The following is a 27,690-nucleotide window of genomic DNA, read 5'->3' on the forward strand; positions in this document are numbered from 1 at the left end:
AACTCTTTGAAAAAGAGGTTATTGTGAAAAAATGTTGTGGATCAAGTTACTAAAATTCGACAATGACCTGAAGTGTTTTGTCTGACAAAATACAGTGGAACACAGTTAATTGAATACGTAATCAGGCAATTTTATATCACATTTGGCATTCTGGTAGAATTTAGCCGTGACTCACGAAAACAGTAAGTTACCATGGAGATTTACTCTGTGCAGCTAGCCTGCTTCAGGCCAGGCTAACCAACAGCCAGGTTTGGTTAATCCTGGTGCCTGGTCAGCAGTAACTCTGATCTGAAATGTGTTTTTCAGTTATTGTGATTGTGCTGCAGTTGAAACAACTAAATGTAGTTCAAAAGTGAATTATTGAATATTTCCTGCATTTAGCCTAGTCTTAATGTCTTTGACAGTATTTTTTAAATATCAGTTTCAACAAGAAAAATTTTCAACTGCAAATCACCGAAATTATTATTATTTTAACATGGTGAATACAAAACACATTTAATAAAGAAAGGGGGTTGGCAGGCATAGATGACATAGTGACATCAAGAATTGGCCATTCAAAGACCCCAGGCTACCAGTTTAGCGAGTTGTGGACTTCAATAAGCAAAAAGCTGATCACTTTTTGTGGGTCTACCAGGAGGTTCTATGTAGTTTAAATGATGTTGGCCCCACCAGGGTGTTGAACATGGATGAGACGGGCATTCAGAATCTTTAAAAGTTGTTGCCAGTGGTTGCCACCAAGGGGGACAAACAGGTCGGGAGTAATACCAGTGCGGAGAGGGGCTTCAATGTCACTGCAGTATGTGCCATGAATGCTGCAGGGCAGTATGCACCACACTTTTTCATATTCCCCCAGAAAAGGATTAATCCACAGCTGTTGGATGGAGCACCTGCAGGGTCAATTGGTAGGCTGTCTGATTCAGAGTACGTTGATAGTCTTTATGGACTGGCTGTATCATTTTGCACACAGTGTTGGGTGCATCCCAGAGGCCACAGATCCTTATTCTTGATAGACACCACTCCCACAAGAACCTTGACACTGTTGTTACAGCAAGAGGCCAGGAAGTGATACTTCACTCTGCCACTTCACTGCACACACAGGATGTTGCCCCTTGTTAGGACCCTTTTTAGGAGTCTGAATGCCTACTATTTCAGGGCATCTGATAACTGGATAACAGAATCCTGGAAAGAGGGTAGATAAATATCACATGGCTGGTCTGTTCTCCCAGGCCTACAATAAGGTGGCTTGTGTCGAGAGGGGAGTGCAGGGCCGTTGAACACAGATATATTTACGGAGATGGACTTCATGGCTGCTAAATGACAGAGGACGCTGAACAAGTTGTTGGTAAGAAAATGATTTTTTGGGAAAGTATTAAAAGTAGCTTGAGCTTGGTAGAAATGACTGTTTCTTACACTAATTCTAATGTATTGTTGTTTTATCTTTTCTTTTCTTCAATGTAAAGAATCCATTCTACTCCAACCGTTTGCCACAACCTCAACCCCCACCTTGCCTTCTACCCCTGCAACTAGTTCCATAACAACCTCAACCTCCTCACAACATCCTCCTCACATCCTACGCTGCAGCCACAGGTCTCCAGTGACCTTACTCTCATTTTAGGATATATATAGATGCCTACAGAGTTGATTTTGAAATAAGTGTTACTGTACCAATAACCATCTTTTTATTCATTGCTGTACCAGTAGTACAACAAAAATTATACTGGAGTTGTCCCCCAGGCCAAGGATACAGAAGCCAAGGCCTAGGAAAAGAAAAGCTGAATCAGCTACAGTCCTGACAGAAGAAGTCAGATGTAGACAGACATCACTAAAATTAACCTGCACTAAGAAGTAAAACAGCTTAGAACGGTGAGTGACTCTCTCTGACAGCCTGTTTCCTGTACTTAAGTTGCACCATGGTGAGAACACAGAGTGTGCACACTGTGCGATCATTAGAAAAGTACAAGCTACCCTGTGTGTGACCAATGAGTTGTGGGCTGTGCAAAGAAACTATGCGTGATCTTCAACTGATGTGGAAGTGAAACTTGTCTTAAGGATAAACAATGAAAAATACACGCATAACGGGAAACTTTAAAGTCCTAGCTAAATGTCAGTTTGTGGTGAAGAGTCCAGGATGATGTCAGTGTGGGTGAAGGGACACCATGTCTAGATGAAGAGGTGTGTATCAGCCCTGAACAGGGTGAGAAGCTTAACCGTTACAGGAGTGGCTGCAAGTATAAATGATTTTGTGACTTTCCGCTCAGAGTCTCTGTTTTAGTGACTATGTAACTTTTAGTATTGCAATAAAGGGCCGGAAGATAATGTTTAGAATTTGTGACCTAAACTCGCCTAACCTAGACAGACTGATCTAAAATTTTTATATTTACAAGAAAGGTTAAGAATATGTAGAAAGAAAATAATGTTTTTAATAGTTTGTCATGTTATTTTATAAATAAGTTAATCGGAATATAACTGATTGAAAATGAATGAAACATTAAACACAAACAAACGCTAAGTAAATATTATTTACAGATTTACATTATTTAACTTAAAAGGACAAAAGGTCGCCAATGAATTCAGCTCCAGTTATGTCTGAACATGACCTGTGAACTCCACCTCTGACACTGCTCACATCACACCCAGTGTCCAGAAGTAGCAGAGAAGTGCTCATCACAAAACAAACATTCTGCATCCCCTTCTTTCATGGCTTCTTAGGGTTTGACACCTGGACTGGACCCCCGAGAGTACATGCTCAGCATCGTCTCCTTTGTGCGATGGCACTTATTATTGTGTGCTTAAAAAATAAAATGGGGTACAGACTGTAACACTATGACTGCCTTTGAGGAGACAATGGTCCAAAGTATGCACCGCTATCACTGAACAATTCATCACGTTAACCCAACACAGACAGCTGTTGGAGGCAAAGGGATGCAGGAGGAAGCTACAACAGCAGCCCTTTCACCACGCCTTCCAGTGTGACCGTTCAGAACAGGAAGAAACACTGGAATGAGTCTGGATGAGGAGCGACATTATGATGGACAAACTAGTTTGTTTGATACAGACATTAACTCATGACAGTGTTAACAACTGAGTTTCCAGACCTGCAAATATCTACACATATGAATGCAGCTCTCATGAATAGGAGGTCAAATTAATTTCAAACCATTAAACACTGAAATGAGCAATACAAATGATTTAATTGAATAATTCAATATCAAAGTTCATCTCAAAAAAATGTTAATTATTCAGTACAGGTCATCAAAGGCATGCAGTCCCTCTGATGATTAAGTTGAGTTGATACACAAGAAATCAATCAAATCAGATGAAACCTCACCCACACAGTCAAACATGTGTCACTCTGAGTGTTGCTGATTTAGTCCTGTATATTTATGTTACAGACAAATAAGATTTGAAGCAAAGTTTTAAAGGGTTTTAACAAAGACACAGTATTGGCTTCATTATGGGAGTTGTAGGATCCAGTATTTAAAGCTTGACCCAAACAATGGACTAAAAGTCAGGATTTCTGATGAGTCAGCTTCGACCCTTCTTCAATCAGTCTCTTGTGAGTCGTCCAAATACATGGAGGTGAACCAGTGCGAACACACACACTGAGCAGAATCAGCATGGAGTCTGGAACTTCAGCTAACCTTGTTGTTAGAACTTTGGTCAGCTGAAGAGTTCAGAATATTTGCAACCTCTGACTCCTCTGTTTTCTACCTTCGTCCTCCTAGCAGCTGTAAGACCAACTCCTCGTCTTCGGCCAGAGAGAGACCAGTGTCCAGAGCTGTGTGCTCATCATCCTGCTGCCTCACCTTCTTCCTCTTCCGTGCTGTGAGATCCTCCTCTTCCTCGTCGCTGCTTTCACTGTTATGCTGCCGTTTAGCTGACCATATCTCCTCCTCTTCGTCGTCCTCCTCGTCCTCCTCATCCTCCTCTGTGCGCAGTTTGTCAGGGTCCGGCAGGCTGCTGGGGTCGAACTCGTCTTCGCTGTGATTGGCCAGGTACGCCACAACCTCGTCCTCCTCGTCCTCGTCAGATTTCTGCCCGTGCTGCTTGCTGGCCTCCCTCCGGGCTGCCTTTGCCTTCAGCCTCTTCTCTCGGTGTTTGGCTTTCACTTTGCGGCTGTACTCATGCTTGTCAAACTCCTGGTCCTCACGTTTTAGCCTCTCCCTGGCCTTCTCCACGTTGATCCCTGACACCTCCTCCTCCTCCCCGTCATTCTCCTCTGCAGTCACTGCCTGTTGGACTGGCGGCCACAGCTGCACGGCCTGTCCTTCTTCGCTGAAAGCCACTTTGGTGTTGACTTGGAATTTTCTCTTGAGGACCTTTTTAGCTTCTTTAAACTTCGTCTCTTTTTCTGTTTTCATTTTGGGGCCCTGGACAGCTTCCTCCGGACTCTCCTCGTCCGCTGTCAGATTGAAGACATCCTTTCTTTTCACTGTCAACAGGTCCAAATCTCTTAGATCATCATCATCATCCTCATCCACTGCACCTAGAGGTCGATCCGCCTCTTGTTCAACGCCGCTCTCCTCCTCATCGCCTGAATCTTCTGACTCTGAGCTCTGACGTTCCTCATTTGGAACGTTTCCTTTCAGTTGGGCCTTAAAGCTCCTCAGCTCTCCCTCTTCTTCGGATTGCTCCTCCTCTCTCTGTCCTTCTTTCTCAGCTCTCTGTGCCTGAGCTTTATTTAAGAAGCGCACCCTCGGAGCCACAGCGAGGCCCAAAGAAACTGCGTACTGCTGAATCTGGAGTTTAAAGACATCAAACACCTCTTTGTTCTTCATCAGGAAGACGGAGCGCAGGTAGGAAACAAAACACCTCTGGGCTCTCTCCTTCAGTTCCTTCTCCTGGGCCAGGAAGGCCTCCAGCTTCTGCTGTACATTCTGCAGTTTGTCTGCATTCACCTAGAAATCAAACAAACAATGAAATATTTGTTGATGTGAGGAACACTCAGACCTGGGCCCTGTTTCAGAAGGCAGGTTTAGTGAAAACTCTGAGTATGTTTAGCCTGAAATGAGGGTTTTCTGTTTCAGAGACTGAGATCAGATAAACCCTAGATCAGTAACTACAGCAACTTACACTGTGAAGCTTTGCTTCAACAAACTTTGAGTTTCTGTCTGATTACTCCTGCGAAGCCTGAAGCAGCTGTCTGACACACCGTTTCATTTCTTCACTCATACAGTCGATATCAAAGCACATCAGAACGCATTCATGTGCAGAATTGTACATCTTCAGAAAGACTGAAATCCTTGTTAGATATTAGTTTGTTACCCAAACATGATCTTTACTTTACCATTATTTGGTGACGTTATATGACCAGACCCAACGGGCATGATGTAGTCCTGCACGGACTGAGGAGAGTGTGTGTGTGTGTGTGTGTGTGTGTGTGTGTGTGTGTGTGTGTGTAGGAGCCAACAGAGAGCAGTAGAGGCTGCAGCCTGTTGATAAACAGTTTAAGTGGTATAAAACGGGCCCGGACAATTAGGGCTGGACAATAGAACAATAATTATCGCAATCATTTTTTTCAATAACAATATAACAAATGTTCAATAAATATTCAATAAGTGTTTTTCTTTCTTTATTTGAATCATACATAAATTAGGACTTTTTTTTTTTTTTTTTAAATCAATGTTTATTTTGTTGAGGAAAAAAGGACTGAAAAAAAAGCTTAAGCTTAATTTTAGTTGTGCATATTTGTTGACAAAGATTTTATCAGAATTGTTTTAAATGTTCTGCCCCAGATTTGTGAAGTGATCCACTGTTTGGCATCAAGTGTTGACCATTAAGAAGAATTTAAACTACAAGTGACCATCAGGTTTCTTCAACTTTCACACAGGGGAATAAATCAGCCTGTAAACTCGAAAGAAGTAACTATTTGATACTTGTGATAATTATTGATATCAAAAGATATGAAACCTTTTATCGTGATAACATTTTTGGCCATATCGTCCAGCCCTACCATCACTAAAAAGACAGTAGTTTTCTTATTCATTGCGTTTTAAGTTAAATCAGGTTTGACGTTCGAGAGATAACGTTACATTATAGGACCCGCTAGTCTCGATAGCAGTATCGATAAGCCTTATTGATTTTCGGGTTTTGAGAAAGTTTGGAACCGGGTCCTTTTAGAACCGGGTATCGATCCCCATCCCTATTTATAACACTGTGACTCTGTGCACGTTAAGGCAGCTGTCAGGTTGGCAGCAGTTGCACTGAAACATTTACCCTGGGCTACATTACTGCAGGAATCAGTATGTTTGTTTATATCAAGGTGATTAGTCACACTCATGGAACATTTGTCATAGTTATGTTGGAGATGATTGAGGATGACTGTAGTGCAGCTGAAACCACTCAACATACAGACGGATTCCGGAACTTTATCATTCATTAAGATATTCAAGTCTGGTGAATGCTGAATGAGCGGACTACACTGAAGAAAATGTAGCAGTGTTAACTTATTGACTCCTTCCTCCAGTACTGTTTTATAAAGATTTTTAAGAGAACTACAGCCTAAATGACCACAGATCTGAGTTGTGCTGTGGTGGATGACACTGTGCACTGGTTTCTATTTCCCCACTCACTCTGTGTGGACTGTGATGCTGTGGGAAGGTCTAACCTGGATCTTACTGATGGGAACCTTCTTCTCCTGCAGCTGGCCGACCATGCCCTTCTCTTCGGACGGAAGCAGCAGCAGCAGGGCCTCTCCCCCCTCTTTGTATCTAGCAGTCCGGCCCACCCTGTGTATGTAGGTGTCTGCATCCTCAGGACAGTCAAACTGCAGCACCCAGTTGACGGCGGGGAAGTCCAGGCCTCTGGCGGCTATGTCCGTGGCGAAGAGCACGGCGTTCTGCTTCCTGAGGAAATCATTGTAAACCTCCACTCTCTTCATTTGCTGCTGCTTGCCATGCAAAGCCAGGATGGGCATGCCGGGTCTGAGGCGGCAGAGGGCCCGGAACAGGTACTGCACCTCCTTGCAGCAGGCGAAGAAGACAATGATCTTCTTCTTCAGGTGGCTCTTGATGAAGGAGTAGAGCATGTTGACCTTCTGGTGGAGCTCACACACCACGTAGCTCTGCTCCAGGGTGGCCGGGGTGCTGAACTTGGCCTTCTCGTGAACCCACACGTACTCTGGGTCTTTGAGGCTGAGCCTGGCCAGGTCTTTTACCGACTTGGTCTGCGTGGCGGAGAACAGCAGCGTCTGCCGGGACGTGGGGAGGTTCTCTACGATGGCGTTAAGAGTATCCGCAAAGCCCATGTCCAGGATGCGGTCTGCCTCGTCTAGGACCAGCATGTGGAGGTCGGAGGCGTGGAAGGCGGCCGTCTCGTCCATATGCTGGAGCAGCCGGCCCGGGGTGCAGATGACAATGTTGGTGCGGTGGATCCTCTCTGACTCACTCTTGAGGTCTTTCCCGCCGATGATGAGCCCTGCGGAGAACTCGTGGTTCTTACCCACCTTGCGGAGGACTTCGAAGGTCTGGTAGGCGAGCTCTCTGGTGGGGGATATGATGAGAGCACCGAGGCCGTCCATGGAGCTCCACTGCTGGCGATACAGACACTCCAGCACCGGTATGAGGAAGGCTAAAGTCTTCCCAGACCCAGTCTTAGCCGCGCCGAGGACATCTTTACCTCGCAAAGCGAATCCGATAGTCTGCCTCTGGATCTCTGTGGGCTGTCTGTACTGGGCCTCCTGCAAACCTAACAAGGTTTTCTTTGAAATGGGGAAGTCTGAAAACTTGACAGCCTCCTTGGCGTTTATGTCGCCGTATCTGCTAACAAGCCTGTCGATGTACTCCCGTTCGACCTGCCACTCAGGCTTCTTCGTATGCGCTCGCTCGCGCTTTACTCGTGCTTTCGTTTTATTGTATTTTTTCTTCCATTTCTCGAAGTTTTTGACGGGGTCGGCGCCGTCTTTCATCCTTGCGGGTTTAGGTTTCTTCCTTAAGGGGTTTGAGCCTTTTTTCTCCATGATTTAATATGAAAAGAGAGTTAAAAGGCACACAGGCTGCGACTTCTGTCAACAGCGTGGAAAAGACAACTCTTCGTCGCATTTAGCATGACGCGATACTCAAGCGACACCTATATTGCTGTTGGTTAGGGGACTATTTTGCCCTGAAACTCACCTGCCAGGCAGCACTTCAGATACAACTTCCATGCTCTAAGGCAAGGCAAGGCAAGTTTATTTGTATAGCACATTTCAACAACAAGGTAATTCAAAGTGCTTTACATAAAACATAAAAGCAACAGGGAAATATAAAAAAGTTTATAAGCAAGATAGGGATATTGAAAAAATTCACATTAAAATATAATAAAAGTTACAGTGCAGTGTACAATCAGGGTTAAAAGAGTTAAATGGAAAATAAAAACAGGCTGAGGGGTTGAGCAAATAATTGAGTTACAATTATTTTTGAAAAGATAATAAACAGAGAAGTACATTTAATCTACTCTCTCTAGCTAGTCTGTACTCGGGTCCATAGCGATCTTTGGGTCCACTGAAACTCCCAAAACCCCCATACAAATTCATTGTGTAAAATGCATAATTTCACCGTTTTAATAGCTTTCTTTTTTTGGAACGAGGTTATTTTTCCAATAACGTTATATAATTTAATTTCTTTCTTATGTGAATTTGGCTTGGTATTAGTGAATTTGTGGATATAATTATAATAAACATTCACCATTTGTAAAACCAAAAATGACATTTTTATACAGTTAGGTTTAAAATGTACAAAATCACAGTAAATACTAGGTTATCAGTTACAAATTAATTCACATCTTTCCACAGTTTCTTGGTGTAAATACAATGCCAGAATAAATAGACTATAGTTTCTTCATAAAGATCAAAGTAGGAGCACATAATGTCAGTATCTTTCCTATCCTAACCCAACTTGACCAGAAAGTATTTTACAAGGTATAAACTTCTAGAAACTCATGTTTAAATGTCTTCCTTTTCTTTATATATGTATAGAATATAAATTGACAATAGATAAAGATAATAAATATCTCCCCTTGACGGGGACAAGAAATCCATCCGTCGTCAGCCGCTTATCCTGTGTACAGGGTCGCGAGGGGCTGGAGCCATCTATCTATCTATCTATCTATCTATCTATTTTACCATTAATTCACAAAGAGGAACAGAGAGCATAGATGACAGAACTATGGACCTTCTACAAGTAAATATTCAGACATAGGCTCTGACTCTGAGCTACCTGGGAGGCTGAACTCTGGGCTATCCCTTAACCTCTAGCAGTAGCACTGGATGGAAATAGCCTGTCAGATTGGCACAAAAGTAATAAAACCCAAATACATAAATGTGAATGTCATTGCATATTATTTAATGTCTTACTTCACGACGTAGACTAATGTCTGATGTTAAGCCAGTTCTCTAAGTCTTCACTACTAACTTGGTATTTCACTAGTTATAGTTGTCTAGTCAGCTGACCTGCAGTTTCTGCAGACGCGAGGACATTTCCGGATCACGTGCCGGTTAAAAACAAGATCCATGGAAGTTTAAGGAATGTAATTTCAAAATAAAAGCTTTAATAAATTGTATCAAGGACCAAAACTTGTGGTCTGAAGCTGATGATACACAGAGCAACTTTTAGAGCAATCGTGCAGGGCAACGTTGCCATCAATGGTAATGAGTAAAGATTACTACAGTAATCCCCTTCCCCCACCACTCCGCCACCCGCCCCGCACCGCTGCTATCCGTTCAAAACTTCAAAAAGTTGCTCCGTGTATCATCAGCTTAATGGTTAAATGCAAGAAAAAATTTCAATACGTGAAAATAAGAATAATAACATTATTAGAATGTGAAAAAAGACATGTTTTAAAAAAACAACAACTAAAACAATTTGAAAGTTCTAGAAGTTGCAGGAGTCCTGCCGCTACACAGTTAACGTTAGATAACTTGCTTAGTATCAGTGACATATCTTAATATCTATATTCCTTTTTTTTCACAGGAGACATTTGTCAGACTTGTCATAGAAAGCAATAAAACATTAATAATGTTTATTGCGATACAATTTTCCATACAATATGACAAATGTTCAATAAATGTTTGATTTAATTCATTTGAATCATGACTGAATTAACACTTAATTTATTTTGTTGAGGAAAATCATAATTGTTTTGAATGTTCTACCTCAAATTGGTTAAGTGATCCACTGTTTGGCATCAAGTGCTTGTTCTGATCATAAAGAAAAGTTTAAAACCATGTGGTTTCTTTCACTCAGAAGCAAAAAACAGCCTTTTAACTTGACAGAAATAATGATTTGACATTTATCATAATAATTATTGATATTATCTGATTTTTTTAACGTGATTAACGCGTTTTTGGTCATATCGCACAACCCTAGTTATTGATAACAGTAAACCCAGTAATCCTCGACAGTGTGACAGTAAGCCAGTGTGCACAGTACCAGGACCCTGAAACTAAAGCCGCTAAATGCAATTCATTTTATCAATGACACCTGTTCTTATTCTACTGTGACATGTTTAAATGTCTTCTTATCATCTTATCAAACCATTTTAAAACATATGAAAAATAAAATATATAATAAGATATAATATTTATTGGTAGTTGATTGTTATGAAACGGCTGATGTAATTTCTTATATTTACCACATGTATGCTATAGAAATTACATTTTGGATTGCATTACCCGAAGACACAAATATGCACGTTTCCATGTTAGCCTAACACCTTTTATTTTGTAAGATTTGACCGGAAAATGTGTGCGTTAACACCCTGGGCGAGCTGACACTGCACTACGAACATCTGATCAACAGACACGGCAGATGATAAACAAGTATCCAGACATATTATTTTGCACAAACCAAAGTGAATATTCGTCAGCCGAGGCTCTAACACCCCTGCAGTCCCTATGCTACACACGGCATGGCAGAGAGACAGGACAATGAGGTAACACAGCTTTACTCTGTAGGAAGAAGCGCAGGGCATGGAGTGGTTCGGAAGAAATGCACATTTCCCATTTGGTTGTTTGTCCTACAGCCAGAGCCCTATAAAGTCCAGTGTAAAGTGATACATAAAAACAGTCGGCACCAAATAGAGCTGTGGATGTAGACTCCTCTGGACGAATGAACGTGTGTTAGCCGCGCGTTAGCTCAGCAGCTAAGTTAGCAATAACAGCCTGGTTGCAAGTTGTCACGAGCCACGTTATGTCTGTAGCTAACGTTATATTAAAGTTAGTCTCTGGCGTGTCGGCATAAGTTAGTGCTTAAATGAATGCACATGAACGACCGTGCAGTGCCTTGGTAAATGCAGTTTTCACCCAGCACCAAATTAGCTGAAGTTAGAAAGAAATTTAGTATTGCCTCGATCAACGGTATACATGCATTTTAGTTATTCCATTCTATTTGACGTTTTGCAAATTAATTCGATCTTTTGGTGAACACGGCGTACAAGTAACAAGTAAAGATGCGTTGCAAGTTATAAAATATTAACTTAAAGTGGTACACTTATAGCCAGCAGGAAGATAATTTACATGTGATTGAAGAAGATGCCTACCCAGTGGATTGTGGGTAACTTAGCCATACTGAGTTACTATTCTTAAATCATATTGTGCTGCTGATACATTTTGCAAGCGATGGAATTTGATAGATTTTAAACTGCCTGATTTTTAAATGGAATTTTGTGCTAAAAACTTGTATGCAAGTATATCATATAGTAGCGTTATCAACAAACTTGGCAATTCACACAAGTAAGCAAAGTAAGTTAGTATTGTAGTGCTCAAAACTCTGAACATTGCACTTTCATGTACTACATGTTTCTCCTCATAAGGTGGAGGAGGCTGATCAGATCTATCTGCTGATGAAGGAGGAGTATCGGATCTCTAGGAATGTGCGTCTGGCCTGGTTCCTGGGGAAACTTAACCAAATCATCTGGCCAGCCTCAAAGCCTGAGCTGGTGAGTTGATCATGCCTATCATGTCCTTTTCCTGTCCTCATGGTGACCCAGCAGCCACAGGATCGACAAGTGGCTATTTGGCTACAACTGAAACACTAAAGTATATACATTAGAATATAGTTCTTTTTGTGTGTAATCCTCAAATTCTCTCATGGCATATAATGCATATATTACATGCAATGAGAGATAACATTAAGGTTGTAGCGTAAATGCCTTAAGGGGCATCAAAAACATGCACTGTAAACACGTTAATTGTTAAAAAAAAAAAAATGAAGTAGAGTGATTGCACTCAAGTTCGGCCATCAGAAATAATAGAATTTAACATGCATTAAATTCACCCCGGGGTACCATCCTTAGAAAAGGGAAAAGAACATTTCCAATTAATGAATTGAGCCCTTGACTCGTAAAGACTGACTTCATTAAAAACAAACAACAAAATCAACTTCTTTATATATGAAACTACTTATTACACAGCTAACACACACATGATTTAATAAATGCAACAATTAATGCTATGAAAACAGCAATGAACAATTAATGATTGAGACTGAGGACCACTGTATACCAGATAAGCAGTGAATGAACCTCTGCAAGAGAGGGTATTTTTCAACCTGGGCCCTATTTTTCCATGTTTTTGTATAGTGACTACGACATTTTTTGGAATTGGTGCCTTAGGCTGGCCACAATAAAAGGCCACTTGAAAATGTTATTTGTGATATTTTCTCTTTCGGACCATTCTCTGTAAACCTTAGAGATGGCTGTGTGTGAAAATACTCAGACCAGCCCATCTGACACCAGCAACCATGTTCAAAGTCACTTAAATCCCCTTTCTTCCCCATTCTGATGCTCACTTTTAACTACAGCAAATTGTCTTGACCAAGTCTACATGCCTAAATGCATTGAGTTGCTGCCATGTGATTGGCTGATTAGCTATTTGTGTTAACAAGCAATTGAACAGGTGCAGCTTATGAAGTGGCCGGTGAGTGTATATGTATATAATAAATGAACATGTTTGTTTAATAAATTGAGAAATTCCTGAACCACAAAGTTTTGAGTGATAGGTCACTGATGTCATGTTTGGCTCTCACTTCATTTGCAGCAGAACTCAGAGAATGAGTTACACTTGCTGAGCTGCTTACCTAAAGGATGGCAACCAGATTTCTCCCCCACCACATACACTTGTATGCTGATGCCGTCCACTCGGGCCGCCTTCCTTGCCCGGAGGTACCGCTTCATCATTGAGCTGGACCTCAGCCCTTCCACAGGGATTGTGGTAAGACTTAAAGTCTGAAGCTGATGATACACGGGAGCAACTTCTTGAGCAATGTTGCTGCGCAATCTTGCCGGTGGCAAGTCAAACTATATTTTGAACGGATAGCGGGGGCGGGGTGGGTGGAAAGGGTAGTAATCTTTACTCATTACAATTAATGGCAACATTGTCCAGCACCATCGCTCTAAAAGTTGCTCCGTGTGTCATTAGCTTAATGGTTGGTAACTTGTTTCCTGAATGAATGCAGTTGACACAAATGAGATTGAAATGAAGAAACACATTCAGTAAGTAATGTTTATTTAGTATAGCACCTCTTACAGAGCAAAGTCACAAAGTGCTTCACAAGAGTAAGATTATTAAAAATAGACCATAAAATAGTAAACGTAACAACAATAAAATATAAGCAACTACAGGCTTTAAAAACAAGTTTGATCAAATTAGACATCATGAGGTGAGACAAAGGCCAGTCTGAATAGGAGTTCTATAGGAAGAGAGTTCCACAGTTCCACTTCAAAGATACGGTCACCTTTTGTTTTCAGTCGAGCGCGAGGACCGACCAGCACGCCTGGTCAGAACACCTACTGCTGATATAAGGATGGAGCAGGTCAGAGATGTACCCAGGCGCCGGACCATGCACAGCTCTATATGTGAAAACAAGAACCTTAAAATGAATTCCGAAGCTGACGGGAAGCCGATGTAAAGACTTCTATTAATCACAGTTTCAGTTATTTGCTTTGTAAATTGCTTATGGTGGAAAATATTTATTTTTGTTTTTATAATATTTACAGAATAACCATAATAAAACCTTTAAAACTAGTTCTCCCAGTTGATTCTGTGTCTTGGGTGTGAATGCTGCTCCCGTTTTGAAGGTACACGAATCATAGTTTGCTGCTCGACCACGTAACCAAGACCTGCTGGTATTTCCGCGTGTAGATTGAGATTCACTACTGGTGCATACACAGTGAACATCTCAGGGGACACCAATGCTCAGAAAGCCAAGAGTTGCCTTTGCAGCGTGACTGTTTATGTGCTGGTGAGGATGAGTCACAGGTTCACGATGTGCGTAGCTGCACAGGAGGGGCATTTAAGACAAAGAGCTGCTGTCACTGTACGTTAGAGTGACTCCGGACAGGTCGCTTTCCTGAAATAACCACCCGCCAATCTGAAGCAGCCAGATGACATTGGGTACATATATAGGATTTATTTAAACTGACAAGATAAATAAATATAATTGATGTGGACAACTGTACTTGCTCATGCTTAACTGTTAAACCAAAAATAAACATCAGTTTCATCAGTTAATGTTGTTAAAGAGTGAATTCTGCCATCTGTTTGATACTGACTGTGCACAAGCATTGAATGACAAGACTCTCACATGTGTATGTAAGGCATTTTGCTGGATATTCATTCATTCATTCATATAAAAAGCTGAATAAAGCAGTTTCACATTAAAAGTCAGTGTTTCCTTGACACTGTTCAGCGGACACAGTTGACACACCGCTGACATTTTCTGAGCTTTTTTTAATCTGGTTTAAATATATAGTTAAAAACAACCAACATATGAAGGGTATCTTAAAAAGGTGGCTTAATACCGGATAAATAGTCTAGTCTAGTGTATGACACCTTCTAGCAGACAACCACAGCAATGACACATGTGCAAACGGCTTACGATGCCATTGACAGGCAACCAAATGAAACGTTACACTGATTAAAATGACAGATTTCTCTGGGTTTGTCTGGCTTTTTTACTTTCTTATATGAGATCTTCCTTGATAATGCAGTATTGTTCAGGGTTAAATATTGTGTGTCAGCCTATCTTTGACTGAGAACAGAAATGAATTCTCAGTATGTTTTGTTTTCTGTTCTGCAGGATGACAGCACAGGAGAGATGATCTTCGACGAGGTCTTTCATGCCTTGTCGAGGTGTCTGGCCGGTCTGGCTCAGCCATTTAAAGTCCCTGGAACTGATGACCTTTTCAAGCCTAAAGTCTTCATCACCATCTTGGCATATTCTTCAATTATTGGTCTCACTTCCCATCAGGTCATAACAGTAGCCTACCTTGTTTACTGGTGTTTTACAAAGTATCCTAATGTCCTGAAAGGCTCAGGGGCCTTGGAATGAAAGATCAAAAATGGATTCCAGAGTGACTTTAACGTGAAGTTAGAAAGCGGCGCAAAATCAAGATTTTCAAGGGCTGTTAAGTTGCTCTTTAAAGAGTATTACAGTTACTGTAATCTAGTTCTTAGATGCCTGCTGTACAACATGCTTCCTTATTGGAATATAAGCATTATAACTGGACTTGAACTGAACTTCGAGGTGTCACCTTTTTTTAGGATAGTACTCATTTTGCTTTAAATTTAAGTGGAAAATGCTGATTGTTTCCTAATACTGACTTGACATATGTTGTATTTGCAGAGCTTTACAGTGAGCATTTGGCATGCATATATATAGAAATAATAATATCGCTGAAATCTTATTTAGTGGTTTGAATACTGGATTCAGATTGGACAAAAGGCTTTCAAACCCCAAAACGAATTGTAAGCCGCCTCTATGCTGTTTGAAAAGAATGCATTAATGAAGCATAAAAAAAGGAATGTTGCCATTTGTTACGTCCCAAGGACATCTTGTATTTCAGAATTCTTTAGTTAAATGAGCGTATGTGTGTATGTTTAATGTTAACAAAGAGCTGCATTAATGCAAAAAAACCCAACTATAAATGTTTGTCTGTACTTGTGTAAGCATAGAGCCCTGACTTGTTCCCATGTGATTCATACAGCTGCAGTCCTCTGACAGCCTTTATTTCCCCTGCAGGTTTTGGTACAGGGCTGTCAGCTTGATAAAACAGACCTCAATGAGTTCCTGCATCACATCTATCAGCAGCTGAGAGCAGTGGAGAGCAACATCGCACAAGTCCTCCATCAGCAGCACGAACAGGCAAATGCTCATGAACAGTATTTACATAGTATTGTAAAATAAAAAACAACAAAACTCTTTAAAACAAAAATATAACATTTTTTATCAGAAGTAATGTAAACACTTCATATTAATCCTTCCCTGTGAGCTGTTTTTAAAGATTGCAGTCTTCAGCAGGAACAAGCAGGCTTGGGACTGAGAGCCACTGAGAGAGTAGGGAAGGCAGAAAGTCTTTTTAGATGGACTAACACAACTTTGGTTTGGCTTTTGTAATGAGATTGGTTGATATTAAGAACATTTAGAGCAATGCCTGTCTTATCCTTTGATGTGTTTTGTTTTACTTGTTACCTCACCAAGCTGTGACATCAAATCTTGTGTATTTGTTAGTCTTCAGTGTCAAGATGTAAACCAATACCTTTATTTTTCATGTCCATTTAGGCTGTGGAGCCAGTCCAAAATTCAGGCCTCCTGGATGACCAGCCTCACAGGAAGCAGGCTATTTCCATGGTGTCAGCTGATATGGGTCTGGTCAGCATGGTACGCCAGGGCATCCTGGCCCTTCAGCTGCTGCCCCCAAACTCCAGTGCAGGTAGGCAAATGGCAAAATACCCTCTCCAATCTCTAACAACCAGGCCTTTGACTGGGCAGCTACTGCATTTCTACTTTGTTTGCACATAATATTTTTTTGTGCACAAAAGTTAAAACACACTTAATTAAAAAAAAAAGTCAGTCACATATGTGAAAAAACACGAGGTAGAAAGCTAAAAGCCTTTACAAAAACCTCTCCTAAAGAGGCAAGATAAACAGAATTACATTGAAATGAAGAAAGGATAGGGTTACCAGTACAAAATAAAGAGGAAATAGAAGAGAGGAAAAAAAATATATACACCTTTTTTTTAATTCCAGATGTCCCGCAGTCAACACTTTTTAGTGTTTAGTGAAAGTGCAATGTTCAATTGGGAAAAAAAGTCAACAAAGATAAACGATTGAAAATATGTAAGTTTGGATTCCACAAAGTAGATGATCTGTATCTAAATGAAAATGTAATGAAATCACAGAACATGAATGAAGATGTATACTGTCTAGTAGGAGGAAATAGTGGGTAATAATATGCTTATTATTTCTGAGTAACTTGCCCAACACTGAGTTGACAATAAGGATCAGATAAATTGGATATGTTTTGATTATTGTTTGTTAACGGTATAGGCTATGTCTGTTTACTTTGACGTTGTTGTCGATTGATCAGTCATGTAGGCTATAGGCTGCAGTTTTCTGTATGAATGGTTGCTTTTTAAGTCGTCTTTATGTTAAAGGTTTTGGCACGTTATAAATTAATTTCTTGTGAATTGTTGTGACAGGATTTGCTCTGCGAGGTAACCATGGCAATGGCTTCTGTGTAACTGGCGTGATCCCGTGAAACTGTCGCGGTCGTTCTCGTCCGTTCGTGTTTGATCAGTTTCCTGAATAATATAACTTTGTATAACAGTTATATTATAATAGCCACCAGGTCTTACACAGGCGACAACCTTTGCTGCTGTCTCTTATTCATTAAAAATAATCTATTAACTTCTACTGAACTAATTTGAAAGTTAGTACTTATATTATTTAGTTATAAACTCAATTATTTCATGTTGCACATTTAGCTGTTGAAGTTTGGTAAAAAATGAATACAAAATAATTATTGTTGAGAGGTTGCGATGGTGCAGTGGATTAGACACTTGTCTTTGATTCCAACTGCAACACATCCACCAAATAAGTTATTGTCATGGGTCCTGCTTTACCATCTATGTTATAATAGAGTCAGTATATTTTCCTGCTTTTTTGCCCTTTGCCAATCACATGCCTGAATAATACAAAGAGATCTCACTGTTTTTCACTATCAAAGTCAACGTTATGCTTCCACAAAAGTTTGTCATTGTAGCGGTTTAACTACCTTGGCCCCATCCACACTACTGCGTTTTCGAATTAAAACAGAGATCTTTTACTATGTTTGCACCTCCCGTCCAGACTACAACGGCATAAACGAAAACCTAAAACGGAGAAGTTTAGAAATGCTGCCGACCCCGTTGCGTTTCAGATCTCAGGAGGGCGTTTTAGTGAAGACGGACCAAAACGGAAGACTTTAGAAATGATGACGCAGCCGCTCACGCTCGGCTCTCTGATTGGGTGTTATAGGTCATGCAAAGCAGAAACGTGATGCCACTGACTGGTTTTTGACATGGTATTTATATTAAAATATTCTGTACCGTGCAAATAAGACTTATCTGCCTGCACTTGTACTGTGCCTGTCGCCGTTTACTTTGCGACGACTCCCAGTGTGTTTTCTGCACATTCAGTAACAGTCTCAGCTCGTTATTGGTGTGCGCAAAAAAAAAACTGGTCTAATTCCTCGTCTGTATTAATTTATTCTTTCACCAAATCTTCTGTAACTAGGAAGAGACCATCTGCTTCATGTTTACATTGGCACGCAATAGATGTGCGTTGTTAATGTAGACGGAGATCAACTCCAAAACACAGCTAAAACGCTGGTGTGGATGGAAATCTTATTCGTTTTAATTCTCATATTGCTTTGATAGCAGAAAAATCTAAAATAAATAAATTGATAAAGGCTGGTGCTGAAATAGATCTCAGTCATGACAGCAACAGTTACTCACATAACCACTTCCTCTTAAGTGATTGTGCCTCTAAGATAAAAGCGCATCTTTTGCAGCAATGCTTCATGTTGAGTTTATTAAGAGCTTTTACTTTGAAGAGTTCTGAAGGAAATTTAAAAGAGTCTCTGGCCTGCTTGACACACCTCTTAAAAAGCCGTCAGTAAACGTGTGATTGGATTCCCCTGAATTTTCTCAGGGAAATGAATATAAGTGTCCATAGGTTTATGAATGCGGAACGCGCACACACTACAGCACATGGTTTATGTGAGCATGTGCAAAAGTGTCATTTTATTCAATTTGTTTAACAAAGGAGAAAACAAATATCCACAATAAGATGGAATCGATCTCACAACCTACCAGTCGGGAGTCCCGCACAGCACCAACTGAGCTAAGCGAGCACATGAGTTCACACGGTTTGTTCTGGCCCGCCATGTAACAGCTCCCCTATTGGTTTTGTTCTGATTCTTCTTTTTTCTTCTTTTTGTACGCTAAAAGTGGGCAGCAATAACTGCTGGATGAAAACTCACCAAAATTCCACCCACTACTCAGGCAAAAAAATGGCCCTCATAGACCTCATGGTGGTGCTAGAACAATCAACATTGCGTTTTTGCAATTATCTCAAACGGCTTTGTTTAGAGTCAAACTTCTTTAATCATTTTAATCTCTGGATTTATCTGCATCTTTGCTCCAGTTGTCTTCTGCTCTAAAAATGTCAAATTATGTAACTTTTTGTTACTTTTCTCTGAAACCTATTTTTGTGAACTCGTCCCAGACGGTTTCGCCAATCGACCTGAAACGTTAGCAGGATCATCTACGGACGTCGCTGATCAAAAGTTATCAAAAGAATTTTGATGCGTGAATCGTTTTTTTTTTTTCTTAAATTTTTACTTTTGTGTATTTATGTACAACTTTACATAAATGCCCGTAAATCAAAATTGGCTTAAGCTAATGTAACCAAACTCGACACATCTGTACAGACGCTCGTCCTGAGCTTCGCTGAGCAGTCCTCGGATATTCTTCCACTAGGTGGCGCTACACTTGCAAAAGGTTTATACCTCGTAATTCGCTGGATGGATTCGTATGAAACTCGGTTTGTACGATCTCGGGTCACTACTCAGTTGATGTATAATAATTGGTAATGATTGCACAAAGTGGGCGTGGCTTATTACAAGAAATGTACATTTCTAGACATTTCTCATTTCTAACTTCAAAAAAGTCTAAGATAATCATCCATACGTCCTAGAGAGCTGAAATTTTTTCAGCACATCCACTGAAATGTGACATTTGCCTCACTGCAACCTATGGTCAATTCAGAAGTCAGTCACTATATTTATCAGAATATACTAATTCAATTAACATCTATATCTCCACAAGTCTTTATTCAAACTCTACCAAACTCAACAGTCGTTTTCCAGATGGCCGATATCAAGTGTTTTCAGATGTAACTTGTACAGTATGCACAACTTTTTGTTTTTAACTCAATTTTGGATCAAATGCCACCAAAATAATTCACAACACACCCATAACTGGCAGAATGATGCATGATTTTTTTCAGAATTTTCTCACCAACATATTGACAGATGTAAGCGTTTTAAGTTAAACTGACAAAACTATCGGGGTCTGGCACATGTGACATCACTACCTCAAGTTGTGAGAAGGTGTGTGGAAACCTCTCACCTGTAGCTCAGTCAGTAAGTCACCTACTCTGCAGCTCTGCAGGTGCAGGGTTCTAATCCCCAGGTGAGCCAGTCAGACGTGCTGACAGTGGGGGTGTTCAGATCATAGTGAGTCTAAGGTCTCTTTTTTTATTTGGATCCCTAGCAGTTTCTTCTCATTTTCTCTGCTAAAAAGAGTTTGTGCAGCTTAAACTTTAAATCTTCGAAACCCAAAATATTGCAGGTGGTTCGAACATTTCACCCAGTAGTCAGGTACATATAATGACGCTCTCTGATCTCAAGGCGATGCTTTAAAAATCCAGAATGCGTTTCCACAATTATCCAAATTCTTTCATCACTTTAATCTCTGAAGTCGTCTGCGTCTGTTCTTCTCTTCTGAATTTCATATGTTGCGTTTTTCGCGACTGCCTTGGATCCCAATCATTGCTGCTCGCGGCTATATTTAATTCTTATTCTTCGTTGGTGTTTTATAGTGGTTGGTATTACCGCCTCCTACTGGATCAAACAGTGTCCACCCAAAGTGATTCCATTCCCAATATAGTCTGTTGGGTTGGAAATAAGGACAGGCCGGGCCAGTGGAAGGCCTGGTCCCTACCCTAACCAACTTATTAAACTCAGTAAATATTACTGTATTGGCTTTCTTCTTCAGTCAAAAACTGCGTGGTCAAAAACTTCACTGGAGACGGTCAAGAGTCAGTGCAAAAGAGTTTATTCCAATAAAGGTAAACCAGAGTAACATCCCGGCAGAATTTCTTATCCTCTGCTGCCATCTACTGGATGTTTTCATGTACTGTTTTACCAATTTAACCCTTTCTTTAACCCTTCCTGTCAAAATTACGTTTTTGCTGTTATTCATCATAATTGTTGTTATAATTTATCCTTCTTTATATTTTAACATTACTGGACTAGAAATTCACCAATATGTTTCAACTTCAGTCTCACCGTATTTTTATTTATTTAGAATTAATAAGGAATAACATAACTGATAAATGTAAAACATGATTCAACATATCAAACAAGAGTATGTCAAACATGAGTATGCCGTGTCTCATACAAAGCTTAGTTTCTTACAGTACCAGTTGACATCATTCACAATGTGTCTTGGCGTACGTGACTTGTAGCAGGTACCTACTGCTATTGTGTATGCTACGGTAGGCTAGGTTTTGCATAGGGCTGCTCTGCTCATGTAGACACATTGAAAGGGCACAGGTTCATGAATAACACACAGAATATAATCCTTTAAGTCTTAAGAATAAAATACTAGTCAACTTAAACACTTAGTAGTCAAACTTTACATCGAAAGAATAACATTAGTGGTCAACACCTTTACCCAGTGAGACCACAGTCATTCTCCCAATGGCTGCACTACATACACTGAGTAATACAGCACCTCTAGGGTATCATAATAAAGTTTTAGATAAAATACAGCAAACCGACAAAGTAAACAAAGGAATTATTCAACAAGTCCGTCTAGTTATTTCTAAGTTGTTTTTTTTTCTCTATTTTTGTGTCTATAGTAGCATTCTCACAATTCCTATGGGACCAGGGGGGTCCCGAACCCCAGGTTAAGAACCACTGGGCTGCACTAACGTCTTCAGCTTGGCTAGAATAATTCTGTTGGCCAGATGAAAAAAATAGAACAAATTGCATGCTATGAAAATCCCATGGCTTAGTGGTACAAAATAAAATAATAAAAAGTCAGAAGAAATCTTCGGTTTAATACTGAGTCACTCAAAGGCTTGCTTAGATAAAGGTCAAATTGTGCCCATACCTTTGGTGAGGTAAAAAGAGACATCTAGAACACCAAGATAAACTAACTCAAAGACCTTGAGCTTCTTGTCGATGAAGCTCTTTTTGTCAACAAATCAAACCTGATCATGTGTCTTACTGACTGTAGTCGATTTTCACATAATGTGAAACATCACTGGCCACAGACATATAAACAAGATGAAACATAACAAAAAAAATAGCATAGAGATTATAAAACATTCAGGGAAACTTGATTTAACCAACTATTTCAGCAGATCATTCAACCAGTTCCCTTACTACTTCAGCTATCAAATCATTGCTAGTAAGTGTTAAACAACACAGTTTTGCTCATACAATACAGTATAAAATGTTTGCCTCTGTGTGACCCAGAAAGAAAGAGAGGAGAAGAGGATATTGACCTCTTCTTTGACTTGCTTTGCAGCTAAATTGATCCAAAGAGTCATTCTATTGTCTTTAGATGGTTGTTGTTTCGTTAGTTGAAAAAAACATCTTGTCCATCAGTGGTGAAAAGTTCTTGTCTAGTCTGGCAAGTCTCCGATATCGACATCTTTAGCTATTAAAGGGAGAGATCAGCAACTCCACCAATTTTTGCTTTATAACCCATACATAATCAATGAATTCCCCTAGCAAGTATGTAAAGTAGACTTACTCAATGGCCTGCTGATCAATACTTGTAACCAAGAATAATCAACTTCTCTGCAACCTTTGAATGACATTAGAGTGCTCGACATTATGTGACAGCTTAGTTATTCATTTTAAACAAAAACTATCGGCAATATTGTGTCAGAGGCATTTGGAAGACATCCATCCATCGTCAAACGCTTATCCTGCGTACAGGGTCGCAGGGGGCTAGAGCCAATCCCAGCTGACATCGGCTGAAAGGCGGGGTACACCCTGGACAGGTCGCCAGTCCATCACAGGGCCACACATAGACAAACAACCACTCCTACTCACGTTTGAACCCACGACCTTCTTGCTGTGAGGCGACAGTGCTAACCACTGCACCACCCATTTGGAAGACAATGAATGAAAATTAAATATAGCAAGAATAGAACCTTGAGGTACCCCACACAATATTGTAGCTATGTCAGACATATGTTTTTGGATAGTAACCTATTGCTATGATGTAAATAATCCTCAAGCAGTGTCAACACAGTGTCTCTTAAACTGTGTCTGGATAATTTAGCAAGCTAAATATCATGATTAACTATATCGTAAGCTAAGTATTGCAAGAGTATGTTTGTACAGTTGATATTGTATTAATGAGTTAAACATTGCCAAGAAATCTGAATGATTTTTACGACTTTAGCCAACTTTAAAGGTTTTGGATCAATCTACTTACTATGATATTGCAAAAATATGGTCATGGGTTTGCTTTAACAGGTTGGCATCTTTGATATGTGTGCATGAAGATGTCAGTCTGTCTCCACTTTCCATAGTGTTTTGCCTGTGTAGACATTGTTGACTGTGGTAGGCCAGAAATGTAGGCCTCAGTATGCTTAAATAAAATAAAATATTATCCAACCACTTCCAGTGTGATTATACCTGTTCTGAATGGCCATCATAGCCTTCTTCTGTCTTTTGCATGTCTTTGTAGTCTTGATGTGATATATCACGCAAATGGAGATAACAGTGCACACTTTCAAGCAGTCTCTCTTTGAAGACATTCATGCTGTTGCACTCGGTTGTGCACAGGAAGAGTGACAGAAGTAGTTGTGTGAAGGATATAAATAGAGAAGTGAGAGAGAAGTTGAAACCCTGCTGACTTTCATACCTCCACCATCCTGACTATTCACCGTGTAAAGTCAGAAGTACATCATGTGACTTTATCACATTTCATAATTAGAAGAGGTTTTAGTCATTTAACTTGTGTGTGTTCCAGGTATCATTATAATCACAGATGGAGTGACTAGTGTTCCGGATGTAGCTGTGTGTGAAACACTGCTGAACCAGCTCAGGAGTGGAACCATTGCCTGCTCCTTTGTGCAGGTAAAGACCATAACATCTTGATGTTTGCACCTCTGACCTGTTTGTTACTCATATACTTCCTTTTCAGATCATCAAACAAATTGATATATTAGAAAAAGATAACACAAGTAAACACAAAATGCAGTTTTTAACTGAAGATTTTTATTATTAAAGGAAAAAAACCAAACCTACATGTGAAAAAGTGATTGTGCCCCACCTTTTAAAAAATAAATCAACTGTGGTTTATCACATCTTTGGAACACCCAGGCCTGTTTTCTGCCCCTGTTCTCAATCAAGAGATCCCTTAAATAGGACCTGCCTGACAAAGTGAAATACACCAAAAGATCCTCAAAAGCTAGACATCATGCTGCAATCCAAAGAAATTCAGGAACAAATGAGAAACAGAGTAATTGAGATTTATCAGTCTGGAAAAGATTATAAAGCCATTTCTAAGACGGTGGGGCGGCTGTGGCTCAGGAGGTAGAGCGGGTTGGCCGTTAATCGGAAGGTCGGCGGTTCAATCCCTGGCTCCCCCTGGTTGCGTGTCGAAGTGTCCTTGGGCAAGATACTGAACCCCGATTTGCCCCTGGCGGCTGTTCCGCCAGTTAGTTTCCGTTTGAGCACTTAGGCTCAGTGTATGAATGTGTATGACTGGTGAATGCAGATGTACTGTAAAAGCGCTTTGAGTGGTCAAAAAGACTAGAAAGGCGCTATACAAGTACGGAGCATTTACATTTACATTTGCATTAAAGCTTTGGGACTCCAGCGAACCACAGTTAGGGCCATTATCCACAAATGGCGAAAACATGGAACAGTGGTGAACCTTCTCAGGAGTGGCCGGCCAAGTAAAATTACCCCAAGAGTCATCCAAGAGGTCACAAAACCCCCCACAACAACATCTGAAGAACTGCAGGCTTCACGTGCCTCAGTTAAGGTCAGTGTTCATGACTCCGCCATAAGAAAGAGGCAGAGTTCCAAAATGAAAACATAAATGCTCGTCTCAGTTTTGCCAGAAAACATCTTGATGATCCCTAAGACTTTTGGGAAAATACTCTGTGGACTGACAAGACAAAAGCTGAACTTTTTGGGAGGTGTGTGTTCCATTACATCCGGCATGAAAGTAACACAGCATTTCAGAAAAGGAAGTGTAGTGTGATGGTCTGGGGATGTTTTGCTGCTTCAGGACTTGGAAGATTTGCTGTGGTAAATGGAAACATGAATACTGCTGTCCACCAAAAATCCTGAAAGAGAATGTCCAGGCATCTGTTCATGCCATCAAGCTGAAGCGCACTTGGGTTCTGCAGCAGGACATTGCTCCAAAACACACCAGCAAGTCCACCTCTGAATGGCTTAAGAAAAACAAAATGAAGACTTTAGAGCAGCCTAGTCAAAGTCCTGACCTGAATCCGACTGTTGTGGCATGGTCTTAAAAAAGCGGTTCAGGCTTGAAAACCCTCCATGTGGCTGAATTACAAGAATTCTGCCAAGATAAGTGGGCCAAAATTCCTCCACAGCGCTGTAAAAGACTCATTGTCAGTTATCGCAAACCCTTGATTGCAGTTGTTGCTGCTAAGGTGGCCCAACCAGTTATTAGGTTTAGGGGACAATCACTTTTTCACGCAGAGCCATGTAGGTTTGGATTTTTTTCCTTTAATAATAAAAACTTTCATTTAAAAACTGCATTTTGTGTTATCATTGTCTAATATTTCAATTTGTTTGATCTGAAACATTTGGGTGTGACAAACATGCAATCAGGAAGGGGGCAAACACTTTTTCATGTGTATATGTGCATTCTGTATTTGTATTTGTTCTTTATCTTTTTACTGTCAGTCATCTTTGGAATTATTTTAAAGGAGTACTTGCACACCAATATTCCAGTTTTAATCATGGCAGTGAGTTTGTCCTCAACTGCTTTTTCAACTTGGACGATACAGAAAGGAGTCATGGGGTATGAATAACCAGGTTATTCTATGCTCCATGTTCCATGAAAACGTTATATCCTGAATATGATTAAAATCAGGATAGGATCGCAACGAGGATGCTTATGTGTATCTCAATCTACTCAAGAACTCCACTCAAAGAAATGTAATGTGAGAGGGATTCTGTGACAACCATGACTCCGTAGAATGACGGCGACATCATACTGACTGCTCTTCTTTGAAATATGTGTATCCCCTTCCAGGTTGGTGGTGCGTACTCCTACGACTGCAGCTTTGGCTACATCCCCAATGTAGAGCTGATGAAGTTCATCTCATTAGCTACATTTGGTTCATACCTGCCCAGCTGTCCTGAAGTGGACGTGAACAACCAGGAGATGAATGTGTACCACAAGGCCTTCTTAACCTACTCCTTTCTTAAGACCCCGGAGTCTATGAACTCAGAGTACTTCTGTGGTGAGACAGTGTACTATAAGTCTGTTTGTAGTACTGTGTCTACATCTGAACTTGCCCTGTGGGATGATAGGCCCCCTTGATTAAAAATTAGTTCAATGTGCTATAAAAAATATGACAATTGTTTTTGTTGCTGTAAGGGTATTCTTCAGAAAAGGTTTTACTAATGAGCTTATTTCATTGTAAAGCTAATTTGAAATGTAAAATGTCTTTAGGTAAACAAACACAACACAATGTTGCGTTCTGTGTCCCACTAAAATGCAGTAGGAAAAAAGTACAACCCAAATGAATACAATTTATTATAAAGCAAAATATATATGTATCATTTTCAAATAATACCCTTAATTACCATCAAGTTGTGTGTTTTGTTTTTCAAAATCTGTGAATATGACCTAGCTAGGTTTAATGAACTGAATAGAGGAATTTATAGTTATTTAAATGCATTTCTAAAACATACGTTTAGGACAAAGTTATCGTCAAATTAGATTTATGTTTTATGTCATTTTTGTTATTTTTCTTGTGAACTCCATTGACATTGTTTTCTAAGATACAATGCAGGTTTATTGGTATTGATGATGATGAAAATAAATATGCGTACATACTCACTACTTCACTGTGTTATAGTTTCCCAGCACAAACTGTTCAATGAGCACCTGGTGTCAGCCAGCGGTAACCCCGCCCTGGTCATGAGGAGGAAGAAGCACACAGAGAAGGAAGTCCATGCCCATTTAATCAGCGTGGTGTCTGTGCGACTGAGAGAGGGCTACACAATCAGAGAGATCAGCCTCACTAAAGGTAAACGTTTTGTCTTTTCAAAAGTCCTAGAGGAAATGGCTCAACAAGGTGGTGCAGGGTTTATTCTGGCTGAGAATGACACCCCTGGTTTCTTAAGGTGGGACTCAGCTGGAGGTGAAGCTGGTGCTTTTATGGAAACACAACATGCATATCGAGTACCTGGCAGCCGCCTCCTGGCCTTTGGACCCCACCAAGAGAACCACCAGGGTGGAGGTGACCATGGAAGGAAGCTATGACATCCTGCATGACATTAGCTGCACCCAGAGGAAACCCATCACCAGTCCGTACCGTACCTCCGTCATCCGACGCTTCTGGAACACACTACAGAGGTACACAATGC

The 27,690-nt window shown here is 40.4% G+C and overlaps 2 protein-coding genes across 15 annotated transcripts in view; one reads left to right on the forward strand and one right to left on the reverse strand.

Annotated features, from left to right (window-relative positions):
- Positions 1-1,291: 1,291 nt before the first annotated feature.
- The window catches only part of szt2 (SZT2 subunit of KICSTOR complex), a 145,476-nt gene continuing 119,077 nt past the window's right edge, over positions 1,292-27,690 (forward strand). For 6 of the 14 annotated variants that reach the window (XM_046049697.1, XM_046049709.1, XM_046049699.1 and 3 more), the window contains exons 1-10: positions 11,027-11,261; positions 11,788-11,913; positions 13,013-13,186; positions 15,054-15,224; positions 15,996-16,118; positions 16,536-16,686; positions 24,080-24,186; positions 26,348-26,558; positions 27,180-27,350; positions 27,448-27,679. In XM_046049697.1, coding sequence (XP_045905653.1) covers positions 11,229-11,261; positions 11,788-11,913; positions 13,013-13,186; positions 15,054-15,224; positions 15,996-16,118; positions 16,536-16,686; positions 24,080-24,186; positions 26,348-26,558; positions 27,180-27,350; positions 27,448-27,679 — 1,499 coding nt within the window. In that variant the 5' untranslated portion in view covers positions 11,027-11,228. Of the gene's footprint in view, positions 1,343-1,460; positions 1,588-1,698; positions 1,864-10,718; positions 10,909-11,026; positions 11,262-11,324; positions 11,529-11,787; positions 11,914-13,012; positions 13,187-15,053; positions 15,225-15,995; positions 16,119-16,535; positions 16,687-24,079; positions 24,187-26,347; positions 26,559-27,179; positions 27,351-27,447; positions 27,680-27,690 lie in introns of those variants that run through there. The other 8 variants (XM_046049700.1, XM_046049711.1, XM_046049704.1 and 5 more) reach the window with 5 other exon arrangements.
- Positions 3,173-8,051, reverse strand: ddx10 (DEAD (Asp-Glu-Ala-Asp) box polypeptide 10). Its single transcript, XM_046049712.1, has 2 exons — positions 6,608-8,051; positions 3,173-4,898 (listed from the first exon to the last, which is right to left on the reverse strand). Exons 1-2 carry the CDS (start codon positions 7,955-7,957, stop codon positions 3,708-3,710), a joined length of 2,541 nt encoding a protein of 846 aa, XP_045905668.1. The 5' UTR covers positions 7,958-8,051; the 3' UTR covers positions 3,173-3,707.

Source organism: Micropterus dolomieu, linkage group LG05, assembly GCF_021292245.1.
Source record: "Micropterus dolomieu isolate WLL.071019.BEF.003 ecotype Adirondacks linkage group LG05, ASM2129224v1, whole genome shotgun sequence".
NCBI lineage: Eukaryota > Metazoa > Chordata > Actinopteri > Centrarchiformes > Centrarchidae > Micropterus > Micropterus dolomieu.